Raw genomic sequence first — 16,617 nt, forward strand, 5'->3', positions numbered from 1 at the left:
CTTCTGGGGGCTGCCCTGAAAGCGCCTCCTTTATTGACAACACCTAGCGAATCTGCAGCAATGTGTCAGACTTCACCAGCAAGGGACTGGGCCCACTAGTTCTCACCCATGCCAGGATCTACTCACCGCCACAGAAATTCTCTCTCGTTGGTTTTTATATACCGATATTTCCTGCTAGGGGCCATTAAAAAAAAAAAAATCCTCCAGTTTATATTGAGGTCAGGTCTGTGCATAGGGAAATACCAGGTGTTCCTTGCTTAGACCCATGATCAGAGATCCCAGTAAGGACAGTCTATGGGAGCCTCTGCCGATGACAAGACTCTTGTAGACAAGAGACACTGGAACATCTTCCAGTCCTATCTCCCTCTCCAGAGCATCCTCTTGAGATTTTGCTGACCTGGTATGGGTACCTGTATCCTCTCCTTTCTCAGTAGGACCAAAAGAGGAAGGTGGAGCTTATTCAGATTAATGAATTGCCTATTTACAAACCACCACTCAAAACAAAGCTGGGATAAACATTCCATTTAACCTTTTCCCCTCAAGTTTATAACCTGTAAGCAAGCTCAGCACCCGTGATCTAGAGAATGCAGAACACTCTTTTCTCCTCTATGTCATAGCAACTGGAAATTAAAAACAGAAGAGTGCCCAGGGTGTGACGGGGCAGAAACAGGCAAAAAAGAGGAAAAAAAAAAATAGAGAAAAGCCTGGAGATGCGGGGCAGAAAGAGCTGGTGGGAAGACCCTGTGGAACCCTCAACTCCAGGCTGCCCCCCGCAGGCTGAGCTTAGCAGTTACTGCCAGGGGCTTGGCCAGAATCTGACCCTGATCTGCTGGGGACAGAACCCAGGGCCTTGTGCATGTCTAGGCAAGCTTCAACCCTTGAGCCCCACCCACAGTCCTACAGCCTGTTCTTCCTCCATTTCCTTCCCCTTCAGACCCTCGAAGCTCAGTGTCCCAGCAAGGCCAGGGGGAGAGCTCCTCACACACAATGGGGCTGGGGGTGGTGCCCGGAGTGGGGAGTTCCTGGTTTAGAGGACAGGTATGGGTGGAGAGGCCATTTGTCCTCTTACCTCAGCAGTAGCCATGTGGGTTCTGAGCAAACAGCAGAAGGCCCTCAGGGTACCAGCATCCAACAAAGACTTCCAACCCCTACGGAACCCCCAACCTGCTCACCTGTCGCTGCCTCCACCTGACTTTCAGGCACTTCCAACTCAAAGCAAGTTTGCCATCGCTTTACGTCAGAAAACTTCAAGACTGCTTTTGGATTTTCCTACAACAGTGTAGGAAGCGGTAGAGAGGGGCTGGAGAGGTGGCTCAGCTCTACAGAGAACCCAAGTTTCATACCTAGCAGCCAGGTCAGACGGCTCACAACTGCCTGTAACTCCAGCTGATGCCTCTGACTTCTGCGGGGCACAGGGCAGGCACGCACACGCACGCACGCACGCACGCACGCACGCACAGATAAAGCTGAGCAAGCCTTCCCTGCCCCCACACAGCCCACCCCCAGGTGCCTACACTTAGCTCAAGGGCCTGAGAGCCGGGCAGATGAGGAAGCTAACACCTGCACCATGGCCCTTTCTCAGGTGTGCTGAGTGGGGAGCCTGCCCTCTCCAACCCTTCCTCCCCAGTGCCGTGGGGTCTGGTTTGTTCTGTCTCTGCTTGGGAGTGGTGGCTTAAGCCGCCACCCTGGTTCTCAAGAGAGAAATCTCATTCTGGCAACAGAACTCAAAGCGGCCGACTCCTTACTCCTGATGGAGGTGGGACTGACTGGGGTTCCCATCAGCTAGTCTTAGTCAGGGTGTCCCCTTGCTCTGAAGGGGCCCTTGGAGTGCTAGATGAGTGTGCTACTTCCAAGTCCTGGCAATTTTCAGTCAAGTATACTACCTTGAATAGAAGGCTTCTCAAATCCTGGACAAGATGCCCCATAAAATGTAGTGGGATGCTGCTAGTCATGTAGGGGCTGCTGAGTGTCCCCTAGAGATGAACATCAGGGAAAGACACAAAGACCATGCTGCAGAACCACAAAAGTACCGGTGCCAAAGATGTTCATCTGCTAACAGGAAGCTGGCTTGGGTATTATATAGGGCCCCTGGGTCCACCCCCTTTTACCTACTGGCCCTATTTAGAAACCCCACCCCCATGCCTTCCTGCCATTTCTCCTTGAAATATCTTCTGGGAACAAGAATCCCCCATCTCAGGGAGACTGTTTTCATTTTTCTTGTCTACTTATGTGTCTCCAACTCCCCCTCACAGCTAAGGTGAACCCCAAAGCATTATCTCCTTTGTACTGCTCTAGGAAAAGAACCTGGAAGCTGCACTCTGATGACCACAGGTCTTGAGCTCTAGGAGCTGGGCATGTGAATAGATTTCTGTCCGCTCCTCAAGCCTCAGTCCCAGGTCATCTGAAGTCCCCATGCCTGACCCATGGGGGCCACCTCCCAGCTGGTGCAGTTCCAAGGGCAAGTCACAGAACACTGGGGTCCACTGGGTTCCTGTGGGTTACCTCTCCTTGATGCTACATGTTCCAGGACAGTTAGAAAGGAAAAAGAGGCAAGGCAAAATGTCTGCTCTGCTTCCTTCTCACAGTGTTTCCTCGTCTTCAGAGATGTTCTCTCTGGAGTTTCTAGCACTTCCGCAGGAGTCAGCTCTTCCATGGGATGATGGTGGCCTGGGTGGGGACTGGGAAGGACAGTAGCCGCCATCTCAACACTCCCAAGGGGTCAGTCAGGTCTAGGCTACAAGATTTAGTCAGTGAGAAGCCAAGATAATTGGTTTGTTTTTGAGACAGAGTTCCATTGTGTAGCCCTGGCTGTCCTGAGACTCGCTCTGTAGACCAGGCTGGACTCAAACTCAAGAGATCCGACTGCCTCTGCCTCCCAAGTGCTGAGATCAAAGGTGTGTGCTACTAAGCCCAGCTCAAGATTATCTTGAGGGAGTCTGGTAAAAATAGGAAGAGGACTCTAGATCCCCAAGAGGAACTGAACTGTTAAGGCTGGGTTCCTACTCTGGCATCAGTCTGTCCCAAGTGTGCCCAGCTACCATATGACAGGCTCTGGGGTACATCCCTCCAGAGTTTACCTACATTGTTCTCAGAAGAGGCCTAGGATGCAGGCATTGCCTCCCCATCTTGTGGGTGAATAGAAGCTTGGAGAGGACCGACCCTTCTTCTAGGACACCTGTGATCACAGGTCCAGATGTCAGGTGTCACTCACTCCTCTAACGAACCTGCCTCTCCTCAGTGCTGGGATTTGCTGGTGACTTCTCAGCGGCACCCCTCACTTCTCTCCGAGCCCCCTGTATTCTGCTTTCCAGCCTGACCAGCCATGCAGGCCACACAGGACCCTGGACCAATGGGCTATGTCCTGAGATGTTCTGTCCACATTCTTGGGGTTCCTGGGCCAACAGCCCCAAAGTTGAGGACAAGGGGCTGCAATTCAAGTCCTGCTTGAACTAAGACATCTGTATGGTGCCTGGTTTCTTGGCTGCTGTTGGACCGCAGGAGAACGACCCTCTCTAGGCCTGCAGAGCATTCAGGATTGCCACAGGCATCACATGGAAAAGCCAGGGACAAAGAAGACTACGGCAGGATAGGTGTTCTGAAGAGAGCTCAGCTGGAGGGGCGTGCATGCGTGCGTGCGAAAGAAGTTACCTCACTCCTCATATTCCAGGCTTCTGTGGTGTACAGGGAGAGTCAGTTGGCACCTCTGATCAGTGAACAGGAGTTTCAGTCAGAGACCCTGGCATGCAGCTCACTTTTCCTGTCTGCCCGGTGCTCACAGACCCACTGAACACACCAAGGCAATCATTAGATTCCACATGTTCATTAGCATGCTCACTCCCAATGCCCACCCCCCAAAGCTGAATGCTGGAGGCCCACACAGGCTTCGCTGCCTCAGGTTCTGCAGGCTAGATGGTGCGGTGGCCCTTTGTGATGGAGGGTCATGTTGGTCCCTGATGGGAGGTGGAGGAGGAGGCAGATCTGGGGAACAAAAATGAGTAGAGGATGAGGTGTAGATGGTACCCCCTCCCCGCTTGACTCAGCCAGCCCGAGCAGAGACCCTCAGGGACTCAGAGAAGCACACAGCACCACTATCCCCTTCCTAAGGACTACCTTTTGGAGCATGTCCAGAAAGCTGGAGTCCTGGGAGGCCTTGGCCTGGAAAGCCTCCGTCAGCTTTACTTTCAAAGTCACCTTTGGCCCTGGGAACCCAAAAATGTGTCTCAGGACACTGTAGTCAGGGTCATGTTACCTCCCAGGGGGGCGTGTCCCACATTCCCACCAGACTCCCTTTCCTCCAGGGCTGTCCCATCTACTCTCAGATCAGGGACTCAGTACCAAGGACTCCCCTCCCTTCTCCCCCCTGTCCACCCTCCAGCCCTCACCTGTTGCACATGTGCTGCTGAGGAGGGTCAGAAGGAGGAAGAGGGGCCTCGAAGACCCCATTGTGGCTCCCTCACTTCTCTGATGGCAGGAGAGATGTGGAAGCGGCTTCTCTTGACCCTGGGCCCTCAGCACTGGTGTTGGGGGCACCAAGACATGGCAACTGGATTTTCCAGTTCTCTCAGAGTGGTTCCCATGACCCTGGAGAGGGCCACTCACTGGCTCCTGGGTAATGTGGAGGGTACCCCCCCCATTATTTGCTTCAGACCTCCGAGGAGAGAGAGGTGGGGACAAAGGGGGGGCCCTCCTGCAGGTGTCGGGCCCCACCTAAGCCTGGGTCCTTCAGTGGTTCGTGAAGAATTAATGATTAACTGCTCTTAGCTGTCATTCCTGCCAGAGAAGGGCTCTGGAATGTGAAAGGAGGGGTGGGTGAGGCCTCACTTCGTCATGGCCAAGAGGCGTCTTAACATCCCAGCCTCAGTGGATTTCCAGGTGGGAAATCTGGACAGAGGGGAGCTTCCAGCTTTGAGATTTTCTTTTTATTTTATGTGAGTGTTTTGCCTGCATGTATGCATGAGCACCACATGTGTGCAGTGCTCACAGAGGCCAGAAGAAGGTATCAGATCTCCTGGAACCAGAGCTACAGACGGCTCAGAGCTACCATATGGGTGCTGGGAATTGAACCCAGGTCCTTTGGAAGAGCAACAAGAGCTCTTGACCCCCGAGCCATCGCTCCAGTCCCTCTGCCGGACTTTCTATGTGGATGTTGGAGATAGGACGTAAGACCCCATGCTTGCATGGCAAACACTTTACCAATGAGCTGAATTGTAATTCTCAAATGGTACCGATGTGCGGTAGGCGCTGACCACCACCGCAACCTGGTGATGTGGGCACACACTTCACAGAGGTAGCTGAGCCGTGGGTGAAATGGGAGTGATAACCTCTACCTCAAGGAGGTACTGGGGTATCACATGAGTCATACATGTGAAGCACTAACAGTGCTGAGCAAACAGCTCTCCTGCTAATCACTGCTGCTCCTGCTCAGCAAAGAACACTGAGGACCTGGACTGTCACAGGAGGCATGAGCCAAGAGCTGGGTAGCTGGAGCCCGGGCCCCCGATCGGGACATCCTACCCATTTTTCATTTCACACAGACTTGCCAGTTCTGAGGGAGATGAGTTTGGGGTGCAGCTGTGACCCCTTACATTGCCACCATCAGGCTGCCAGCCAGCAATGCTCTTGAGGGGTGGGGCCGAAATGGCTGAGATCTTCTCCCTCTTTGGCCATTCCTATATCCTCTCCCAGTGTGGCTCCTTCCCAGGCTCCTGTGTCCCATTCACCCTCACTGGGACCCCTTTCAACAGACGGCTTCTTGGGGTTGGGGGCTTCCTGACCCACAGAGTAGTGGGAAGTGAACTGTCAGTCACGGAGTGGGCGGATGGGATTCTCACCCTGACACAGCCTCCACTCCCATGTTGCGGGAGGGGACTCAACTTTTCCAACCATGTTTTCCTCATGCACAGAAGGAAGGCTCAGGGCCCATTTTGCTGGTGTCCTGGCTCCCCAATCTCAGTGCTACCAACTCCACCACCTGGCCCTTGAGGCCCGGTTTGATACAGAAATTCCCAAAGGGAAGGGGAATACCACGGAAGTGGGGCCATTTGAAGATATGAGGAGCGGTGTGCACACAGGCGCGGGCAGCTGTTGGCCACAGAATCTCTGCACTGTGGGGACAGTTCTCTGCTCTGGCCCCAGGGTTTGCATTTGGCTCTTTTTATCTATACCCCAGACTGTCCTGGGGTGAGCAGAGGAAGACTTGGAAAATCCCTGCAATCCTTAAGGACCACCTCCCGCATCTCTCACCTTCAGCAGCAAAGGTCGATGCCGCGGCAATGCAGCCAGGACAGTTGCCCCGGCAGCAGCTGAAGCGGTGGTGGTGGCGGCGGGCCTCGTGGGGAGATGTTGACCCAGATGACATGTCTCAGGTTATTCAGGCAGCAGCTGCAGCCCTGCCTGGCATCACAGGGACGGATCCCAAACTCCTTCGACCCCCGTCTCTGACCTCGTACGACGACTTGGGTGCAACCTTAGCAGTGGCTATTATTATCGACCAAGAGGGAGACAATGGTCATTCTTTCTGGCCCAGCCAGCTCAGCGAGCTGCAACAGACAAAACAAAACTATATGAATCAGAAAAAGAAACAAAAAACAGGAGTTGGGCATTTAGCTCAGCCGTAGAGTGCTTTGCCCAGCAAATATGAGGCTCGGCCCTGGGTTCAGTCTGCAACACGAGGCAGTGGGGCAGGGGGATGATGACGCATGATCAGAAGATGCCCTTGGCTAGGGCAGGACCATCTCTATCCTGTCATAGAGTGTATCCTTTAGATCCTTTACCCCCACCCCTTCTTCCCATCCAAATCCCTTCTTCCCCAGATGTCAGACAAGCTCTTTAGCCCACGACACTCTCCCACTGAGGGAGACCCTTCCCTTTGCTGGGCACTGACCACCCAGGTCCCCCCACCCAACTTTCAAGGCGGGTGGGGATGCCCTACCTTCTCTGTGATGCCCCTTGGACCACTCCAGAAGGGTAATGACCACAGTCTCCCTCCACTGGTCTCCCAGGTACTGTGGGCTTTGAGGCTAAACAGACCCTGATCAAGGTCTGGTCTCTGCTACTCCCCAGGTCTCTGCTGCTCCCCAGGTCTCTTCTGTTCACCAGGTGCAGCTTGGGTACCTCAGTTCCTGGTACCAGGCTCTTTTGCCCTCATCTGGAAAAAACAGGATGGCATTGCTGACCTCTTCAGTTTTCACAGGTGAGATGTTTAACATGCCCAGAGATGCTCGGCCACCATGTGACCGGCTCCTCTGTGTCCAACTCAGACAAAGTTACTTCTTGTGACTGTAAGATGTCATCTTGGGCCAGGCATGGTAGTTTCTTCCTGTAACCTGAGCACCCAAGCGGCAGAGGTAAAAGGATAGCCACCATCTGGGGGCTAACCGGGTCTTCATAATGAGTTCCAGGTCAACCAAGACAAGATACCATGACCTTGTCTCAAAAAAACAAAACAATTTAATAGCCAGGCATGATGGTCCATGCCTGTAATCCTAGCACATGGGAGGTGGAAGAGGAAAGATCATGAGTTCAAGGTCATCCTCAACTACATAGCAAATTACAGGACACCTTGTCTTAAAGCAAAATACACACATACACACACACACACACACACACACACACACACACACACACACAGAGAGAGAGAGAGAGAGAGAGAGAGAGAGAGAGAGAGAGAGAGAGAGAGAGAGAATATTAAGCCAAGTAAAACAAAAAAAAATTTTTTAATTGAGAGTATAGGGCTGGGAAGGTTGAGAACACTGGTTGCTCTCCCGAAGGACTAGGGTTCAATTCCCAGCACCCACATGATGGCTCACAACTGTCTGTAACTCCAGTTCCAGGGGCTCCAACTCTCTATTCTGGCCCCCATGGGCACTGCACACAAGTGGTTCACAGACGCACATGCGGGCAAAGCACCCATGCACGTATAATAAAACAAACTTAAAGAATGGCGGGTGATGAATTACTTAAAAAACCGAGAGGCTCTTTATGCCAAGTTCCTCTTCTCTAGACACCTGGATCTTCTGTGAGTTGTGACCAAAGGTGGGCGGAGGATGTTTGTTCACAAGCAGGCGGTTGAAGCTTATTCCAAAACAAATCCTTACCCTTGGCACTGTTGACACATCAGGCTGGATGGTTCTTCAATCTGGAAGGTGTTTCAAGACATACAAATGGCCAGCAGCATCTCTAGCCTCCTCCTGCTAGATACCAGCAGCATGCATCGCACTCTATGACAAGGATAGGTACTGGAATTGTCACATACCCCCGCTGCGGGCGGCAAAATGGGCCCTTCCCACAGGGAACCAGCGTTTGGGGTTCGGGACCCAGAGGAAGGCTGGTATAGAAGACTGTGGGGAAGGAGGTTGTCAGCTGCTCTCGAGTCCAGATGGAGCCACAAGGAAAGGCCCGTCTCTGCCTCAGTTTCTTTATCCTGCAGGCTGTACTGTTCTGAGCCGTCAGTCTTAGTCACAACTACAGAGGCTCATTAATCTCCCATTAATTGAGCTGATGGGCAGTTGGCCGCCTCTCCTCCTCTTTCCTTCTTGTCTAGCCCTGCCTAAGGGCGTAGGCACTGGTCATGCCAAACCACTAGTCCCCATGAGCCCCAGCTGCCCCAGCTCCAGGCCTCCTACCCTGAGGATCTCAGCTCTCTCCATCCCCTCTGCCGCCCTGTTCCCTCAGGGAGCCACAGCCTCGCTTCCAACCCACCAGGGGACTCACATTTCTTGGGGGGGGCTGGGTTATGAGCCCACAGCCTGGCGCATGTTAGGCAAGCACTCTCCACTGAGCCACATGCCCGACACTGGCAAAGGACTGATGATGACTGTCTCCTGCATGTTGGGCACTGTCCCAGAGACGAGGGCTATGGATGTGGTGGGGACACAAACATTGCCCCAGGATGCCCGCAGTGTAGGGGGCCTTCACATAAACCAGCTTTAGGGAGGGGTAGGGGCTCCTCTCCCCAAGAGCTCCAGTGGAGCTGATCTCAAAGCTAATGCTTGCTTTAGGTAAGGAATGAGTGAAGCCTCAGGCGCAGGGTTCAGAGGGGATGTGGAGGTGATTTCTCATCAAGTCCCACAACTGAGACCTTTCATTGAGGGGAAAGTGGGGGTGGTGGAACTTCCGGAAATAGGAGGCGCACATTTCTGAGCAGGGGTAGGGAAAGCTGCGGGACTGGGGTGGTAGGGGAGGGATGGGAAGGACAGGTGTCCCCCTTGGCTGGACAACCCTGCCTATCTTGTCCCTGTCCCTGCCTCAGCTATTCCCACAGCCTGTCCTATCACCTTACAAATCTGAAAGCAGCGGTCTGTGCGCAGTGGCCGTCCATGTGAGGGTGCCCCTTCTCTGCTCTTTCACCTGGGTCTTGGGGACACTCCACCCAGGGCAGAAAGTGTGGCCATGTGTGAGTACGGGGTGTGGAGCTGGATGACGCCAGAGACACAGGAGGGTGAGTGTGTGCCTCCTCCCAGAGCCTGGACCTGTCCAGAGCCCTGTCCAATCCTTCTAGAACATGAGCATTGGCTCAGAGCCTGCAGCCACCCCTTACAAGTCATTCCTTCTGCAGGGGCTGGATAAGGAGGCAGGTTGGCTACCCCACCCAGATCCTTTCCCTGTCCCCAGATCCCACCCCTTTGGTGGGACCCAGGTACCTAGCTCCATGACACAGCTGCGGTCTCCCATTATCAGGGCACCCCTGTGGGTGGGGCAGCTCCATTTACTCAAGGCTTAGTTCAGAGTAGCCCCAGCCTCCATGACGTCAAACCTGATCCCTTATAAGATGAAGGGACCCCGGCCCATCGTCCCTCAGCGGCCTCCCAGCTCTGACATGGCTCAGCTGACCAGCGGCTTCTGCTCCATGTTTGGCTTCCTCTGCTGCCTCTTCTTCCTTCCAGCTTCTTGGAAGGCAGGTAAGATGCTCAGAGAGGGAAAGGGGTCACCAGGAAATGGGGGGGCAGAAATCATGAAGGTCCTATTTCTCATATTGATGGGGCTGGATGACCAGTCACAGAAATGAATGAAGGTGTGTGGCATGGATGGCCAGGAAGGGTTGCCTAGTGTGTTCATGACGTGCAGGAGAGGAATCTTGATTCTGCTCCATTTCTTTTGAGACAGTCTGAGGGGCTGCTACACCTGCCCAGAGCTTCATGCTTACATAAAGACATGGTGTGGATTTTAGTTCTAGGGGAACAGGGGAGGAAGCTGGCAATTACTGAGCATTTACTTCATGTAAGGAACCCACGGATGCTCATGGTACTTCATCTCCCCCTATCTCCTTAATATCCCCCAGAGGGTCAGTGATATCCATCTTCCAGTGGAGGAGTCTTACAGCTGGGGGTGGGGGACGTTTGTGAGGCAAGAGCACAGAGTGGGCTCCGGAAGGTTCTGTGCAGACCTGGCTGCTCCACTTGACTCAGCCATTTAGCTCAGCTGCCAATGGTACAGCAGGAAGGATGCTGGCAGCCTGTGCCAGCGGCTGGGGTACAGCCTACTCTGCACCAGGCTCCGCCCATATTTATTCATTTAACCCTCGTGGCAGCCCAGTGAGGTTCTGTCCCCATTTGAGAGGTGGAAAACATCCCAAGGCTTGGAGAAGGACGTCTGCCTCGTACAAGAGATGCTAGGGGCGGAGGTGGCATCGCTAGGTCGGTTCAGTTAGTTAACGGAGGTGCTGGGACAGGGGATAGAGATGCCAACTGCAGGGGCACTTTGAGGGGCCTGAGCATCTACAGGAGGGTCTTTATCATGTAGACAAAAGTGCAGAGCTCCCACATCCCTAACAGATATGAGACCCCAGACCGGAGATCTCGGGGTGGGTACTTCTGGGGCATAGCAAGCAGCATCTTCTTCCATAGGCCCAACTAGGGCAAAACTGGGGGGGGGGGCTCCTGCCCTGAACTCAGGGTCTTGCTGGGGTCCCATGGCAGCGGTGGGAGCTGAGACTCTTTCAGCGCCTCTGATAGACTTCTACAGTGTGCTCTGTGGGCTTCCTGAGCTGATGTCCATGTTCCTACCCAGAGGGTCCTGCGGCAGAGCACTAGAGCTGGCCCCAGCTTCCCTGTCTGTGAGGGTACCTACCTGCCTTTCTTCCACCTGGTGTCAAGCTGCTGCACAAACAGAACAAACCAGCAGGGGGCGCAGGGGGCAAGCTCACTACAGTCACCTGGAGATCTGCATCAGGACAGACAGGGTGCGGCAGTAGTGATGGGTGTGGTCAGGGAGGGCCCTGGGAGCTTGGCAGGGCAGGATGCCGAGAGAGGCTGGAGGGTATACAGCACATCAGAGTGGGACGGTGACAAGTGGCGGGGATGGAGGCTGGGCCAGGGCTGGGCACAACAGAGAAGTCAGGGGAGAGAGAGATCACTCGGGGTGAGTGAAGCCTCCTAGACTGTTCTGGTGTGGCCCAGCATCTGCCCACAGGACCTGTTGGTCCCCAGACTCAGGTAGGGCACAGAACTCCAGAGCCTGCCTGAGGAAGAAATACAGGGCAGCACCCAGATTAAATCACAGCAGGGAAGCTCAGGCAGGGGTGAGGGAACAGGGGCTGGGGATGTAGTTACAGCTCTTACCAAGCATGCTCAAAGCCCTGCGTAAGGATCCAGCACTGCACAGCTGTTAGGATTACAGCTAGGGAGGTAGATGCAGGAGGATCAAAAGTTCAAGGCCATCCTGGTTTACCTAGCAACTTCAAGTCCAGCCTGGACTATGTGAGAACTTGCCGCAAAATAAACAACTTAAAAAATTTGATACCCACCCCAGACTAGATGGCCAGACATTTTCTTTCTGTGTGTTCATCTTGGGAAGTCACCTAACACAGCAGATGTCTCTCCCGGGTCTTCCAACCTTTGGAAGTCACAAATTAAATCTACAGACGTATTTCTTAACGTGCACAGTGGAAGGCAGTGAGTATTCTAAAGTCTTTTCAACAGTTTCCTCTGACAATTCAGTAAGTTTTTACGATGTTGCCTGTTATGGGAAACGACTATTCTGAGGCCCATATCTGTCCACTGCTGGGGTGTTTCCCTTCACACCCTGTCCCTAAACAGAACCCCTCCCAGAATCCAGCTGCCTTGCTCACCACTGTCAGGACCTCCAGGAGAAACCATTTTCTGTCAAAAGAATCACCCTCATCTATTCCCAGACATGTGTGCAAAGAGCAGGGCCCAGTGTGGGTACAAGGGCTGAACTACTGCATCCGCCTCCCTCCACTCAGCCCAAACTTCATCACCAGAATTGGTGATTGTTTCCTCTCCAATTCTCTTCCATCTTACCTTCCTCTCACAACCTTTATACCTGGAAAGCTCTGCCAGAAGTTTGCCTCAGTTTCTCCCATTGTCACATTTGGAATGGAACTGGGATGTTACCGAAAGATTCTGATATGGATTCCTTTTCCTCTCAGCTCTTCCATGCAAAGGGAGTTCTAGGAAGGTGTGGTAGGAAGTGGATGTTGACAGGCACACAAGCAAGCGAAAGGTAACTGGAGGAGCCAACGACGACGGTTTTGACTGAGAATGGGTCAGCCCGTGGGAGGACCACAAGAGTCCAAACAATGCCCATGGGGTATGAGGGAGAGACCATATCAACCAATGAGAGACAACTAGGTCTAAAGAGGAACCAGGAGAGATGCTAGAAGGCAGAGAGGAAAGTTGAGGAATGGATTTGCTGAAGGTACAGTCTGAGCCAAAGTTCAGTAGCTAGAGGTGAGAACGGGATCCACAGTGTGGTATTGTAATGAACCTTCCTGAGGAGACAGCTGTGCACCCCAAGGATGCCTAGTACAGAGGCAGGCAAGATTTCAGGGAAGTTTCTTATCTGTCTCTCTCTCCACAGGTGCTAACACATTTCACGAACTTCAGAAGACTGGTGAAGCTTCAACACCTGATCATTTACTCACCCTTACTCCAGGCCTTACTCACGGGGCTCCTTCTGCCCACACTGATCTGGACCCAGGACAACGACCTCCAGACCTGCCCAAGTCTACAGCAACCCAGAAGCCCAAAAATCAGTGCAACAAAGTACGCCTTGCCAAACCAGTTCATAAACCTCTAGACAACTCCAAAGCCATTGACTACCAAAACACCACTGTTCATCATGAAATGACTCCTGCTTTGGAAAAGAACTCCAGCAACCAAAGCAAAGACCCAATGATCCGGAATGGACGCTCAGCTGATGACCCCAAATCCACTAACACAGAGAAAGGATCAGAGGGACGTCATTCAACCTCAGCACCCAGGAGGAGAACGACGTGTAAGTCTACAACAAGCAAAGCCAGAATAACGAGGAACTCGGGTACACCATCCAGACCTGCGGACACCAGCGCTAGGCTAAGGACCACCTCACATAAACCCACAACTCCTTCCCATGACTCAGAGCTCCACAGAGAAACCACATCTTCCTCAGTAAAATCCTCAGAAGCCCCAAGGACCTCATACAGGACTCCAAGGACCCCAGCAACACCAGGAGAGGAAGGTCACAGGACTCCATTTGCCTCAGACAAGCCTGTCCAAGTGACTACAGAACATACAGAACACATCAAAGAGACCACATCGGCCAGTGAGAGGACCACAAGATCCCAAGAGACTCCGGCAGAGCATGAAGGAGAGAATATATCAACTAATGAGAGGACCACAAGACCCCAAGCAACACTCACTCAGTATGAAAGAGAGACCCTATCAGCCAATGAGAGGACCACAAGACCCCAAGCAACACCCACTCAGTATGAAAGAGAGACCCTATCAACCAATGAGAGGACCACAAGATCCCAAGCAACACCCACTCAGTATGAAAGAGAGACCCTATCAGCCAATGAGAGGACCACAAGACCCCAAGCAACACCCACTCAGTATGAAAGAGAGACCCTATCAGCCAATGAGAGGACCACAAGACCCCAAGCAACACCCACTCAGTATGAAAGAGAGACCCTATCAGCCAATGAGAGGACCACAAGACCCCAAGCAACACCCACTCAGTATGAAAGAGAGACCTTATCAACCAATGAGAGGACCACAAGATCCCAAGCAACACCCACTCAGTATGAAAGAGAGACCCTATCAGCCAATGAGAGGACCACAAGACCCCAAGCAACACCCACTCAGTATGAAAGAGAGACCCTATCAACCAATGAGAGGACCACAAGATCTCAAGCAACACCCACTCAGTATGAAAGAGAGACCCTATCAGCCAATGAGAGGACCACAAGACCCCAAGCAACACCCACTCAGTATGAAAGAGAGACCCTATCAGCCAATGAGAGGACCACAAGACCCCAAGCAACACCCACTCAGTATGAAAGAGAGACCTTATCAACCAATGAGAGGACCACAAGATCCCAAGCAACACCCACTCAGTATGAAAGAGAGACCAGATCAGCCAATGAGAGGACCACAAGATCCCAAGCAACACCCACTCAGTATGAAAGAGAGACCACATCAGCCAATGAGAGGACCCCAAGACCCCAAGCAACACCCACTCAGTATGAAAGAGAGACTCTATCAAACAATGAGAGGACCTCAAGACCCCAAGCAACACCCACTCAGTATGAAAGAGAGACCACATCAGCCAATGAGAGGACCACACAATCTCAAGTGATGCTTACAGACTATGAAAGAGAGAGTGTATCGGCCAATAAGGAAACCACAAGATCCCAAGCAACACCCACTCAATATGAAAGAGAGACTATATCAGCCAATGAGAGGACCTCAAGCCCTCAAGTGATGCCTATAGAACATGATACCACATCGGCCAATGAAAAGACAACACAAGTCTCAGTAGAGTCTACAGAACACCCAGAAGAGGCCACATCAACCACCCAGAAAGCCACAAAAGTCTCAGAAAGTCCCACAGTATTCTGGAGGAAAACCACACTGGCCACTAAGACTATAAAAACTACAGGAAACTCAGAGAAAACAGTGGCAGTTTTAGTGTCCACGGGACCTCCAGTCAAGGCCACAGAAGACAAGTCCACTGCTCTCTCTTCCCATTTCCATAAAACTGAGACCACACATCAGGGACTCATTGACTCTGTGACAACTAGAACGGACCTGGGACTCATCACTTCAGAAGCTCATCACCTCCAGCAGAACAGCCACAGCTCACCTGGAGACCTCCACGCTGCTGGGGCGAGGCAGGAGAGCAATTCATTCCCTGCGTGGGCCATAGTTGTTGTGATCCTCCTGGCCGTGATTGTCCTGCTGATTTCTGTTGGCCTGATCTGTTTGGTAAGAGCAATGGGGTTGGGGTTGGGGGGACAGAGAGAGAGGTTGAGGAGAGATTAGGGGCCAGAGTTAGAAAAATGAGCTGGAGTGGAATGTGAAAACAGGAGAAAAACCACGAATCCGTGAGACGTGAACAGTTGGAAGAGAAGGCTGTGGCCGAGATGAAAGTGGTGTGTGAGAGAAAATTTGGGAGTTGGTTGTAGTCTTGGGTGTGAAGGTGGGGATATAAGGACAAGGTGGATAGGGCAGAGGGGGGTGTGGGTGAAATCTGGGACTCTGTATTGGATCCAGGTCTGGAATATGGGCCAAGACTTGGATAGAATCTTGGACAAGCAAAAGGTACAGGAACAGAGAGAAAAGCTCCAAGGGTGGTTGACTGCCGGTGATCTTACTCCTTCCTCTGTGGTCTCAGGTTGCCTGCGCATCGAGAACACGCCGTGTGCTGGCCCAGAACTCAGAGGATGCTGACTTTGAGGACGGAGCGGGCCGCAATTCCTACCCCGTCTACCTGATGGAGCAGCAGAATCTGAAACCAAACCAGATCCCTTCCCCTCCATGATCTTGACACCTGCATCCCCAGCTCTTCCAGGCTTCGCCCCTTTCCTGGAAGATGAATTAGACTCATGACTCCAACTTCCTGGACTTAGAAAGGGCAGCAAAAACTGAGAGATTGGAGCTGTAAGCCCTATCGGCCACGTTGTTAACTGACTAGTTGACGAGCAAGGTGGTAAGGGTGACAGTGTGCACTGGGAGGAAAGAGAAGAATGAATAATGCAAGTGCTCTCCGTAGAAAGTGGTGGTGTGAGAATAAGGCATTTTATGGACAGGGGCAGGACCAGTACAAGACTGCGGATTCTGAGAGAGGCACCTCAGAAGATAACACCCCAAGAGTGAAATAAGACCCTGGGGGGCAGGAGGAATGGAGGCAAGCATCTCAGATTTCAAAACTGATTTATAGGGCCTGGAGAGATGGCTTAGTGATTGGGAGTACTGGCTGTTCTTCCAGAGGACCTGGGTTCAAGCCCTAGCACCCACATGGCAGCTGACAACGGTCTGTAATGCCTGTTCCAGGGGATCTGACACCCTCACACAGACATACATGCAGGCAGAACACCAATGTACATAAAAACAAATAAATTATTTTTTAAAAACTGATTTATAGTAATTCTGTCCACCCCTACTTAAGGTGCACACACTTTTGAATTTCCAGGATACTAGATCTTATTTTTTTTAATTGAAAAAGGGCTCAAGAATAAAGGAAGATTGAAGTGTTTTCTTTCCCATTCTCTCCAATGCCTGGAGACACACACACACACCCCAACCCTGCAAAAGAAACTCCTCCACAAAACTCCTCCATCCCGTGGCTCTCCCCTCTTCCTTGTGAGTCCCTTGGTTATTCTGATGTCTGTGGTGG

The 16,617-nt window shown here is 52.3% G+C and overlaps 2 protein-coding genes across 2 annotated transcripts; one reads left to right on the forward strand and one right to left on the reverse strand.

The window, feature by feature from the left end:
* Positions 1–3,836: 3,836 nt before the first annotated feature.
* Sfta2 (surfactant associated 2) lies at positions 3,837–5,486 on the reverse strand. Its single transcript, XM_052743826.1, has 3 exons — positions 4,383–5,486; positions 4,111–4,199; positions 3,837–3,978 (listed from the first exon to the last, which is right to left on the reverse strand). The coding sequence occupies exons 1-3, from the start codon at positions 4,441–4,443 to the stop codon at positions 3,892–3,894; spliced, it is 237 nt and encodes a 78-aa protein (XP_052599786.1). The 5' UTR covers positions 4,444–5,486; the 3' UTR covers positions 3,837–3,891.
* A 2,351-nt stretch (positions 5,487–7,837) lies between these two features.
* Mucl3 (mucin like 3) lies at positions 7,838–16,255 on the forward strand. The gene is made up of 3 exons (XM_052743827.1): positions 7,838–9,899; positions 12,820–15,206; positions 15,616–16,255. The coding sequence occupies exons 1-3, from the start codon at positions 9,743–9,745 to the stop codon at positions 15,760–15,762; spliced, it is 2,691 nt and encodes an 896-aa protein (XP_052599787.1). The 5' UTR covers positions 7,838–9,742; the 3' UTR covers positions 15,763–16,255.
* Positions 16,256–16,617: the final 362 nt, after the last annotated feature.

The sequence above is a fragment of the Peromyscus californicus genome, unplaced genomic scaffold (assembly GCF_007827085.1).
Source record: "Peromyscus californicus insignis strain IS unplaced genomic scaffold, ASM782708v3 Scaffold_19__1_contigs__length_69161282, whole genome shotgun sequence".
Lineage (NCBI taxonomy): Eukaryota > Metazoa > Chordata > Mammalia > Rodentia > Cricetidae > Peromyscus > Peromyscus californicus.

Coding starts and splice junctions, on each gene's coding strand:
- Mucl3 (XM_052743827.1), top strand. CDS start 9,743: ATGACGTCAAACCTGATCCCTTATAAGATGAAGGGACCCCGGCCCATC. Junction 9,900..12,819: donor TCCAGCTTCTTGGAAGGCAG/GTAAGATGCTCA, acceptor CTCTCTCCACAG/GTGCTAACACATTTCACGAA. Junction 15,207..15,615: donor CTGTTGGCCTGATCTGTTTG/GTAAGAGCAATG, acceptor CTGTGGTCTCAG/GTTGCCTGCGCATCGAGAAC.
- Sfta2 (XM_052743826.1), bottom strand. CDS start 4,443: ATGGGGTCTTCGAGGCCCCTCTTCCTCCTTCTGACCCTCCTCAGCAGC. Junction 4,200..4,382: donor CAGCAGCACATGTGCAACAG/GTGAGGGCTGGA, acceptor TTGGGTTCCCAG/GGCCAAAGGTGACTTTGAAA. Junction 3,979..4,110: donor TTCTGGACATGCTCCAAAAG/GTAGTCCTTAGG, acceptor TTTGTTCCCCAG/ATCTGCCTCCTCCTCCACCT.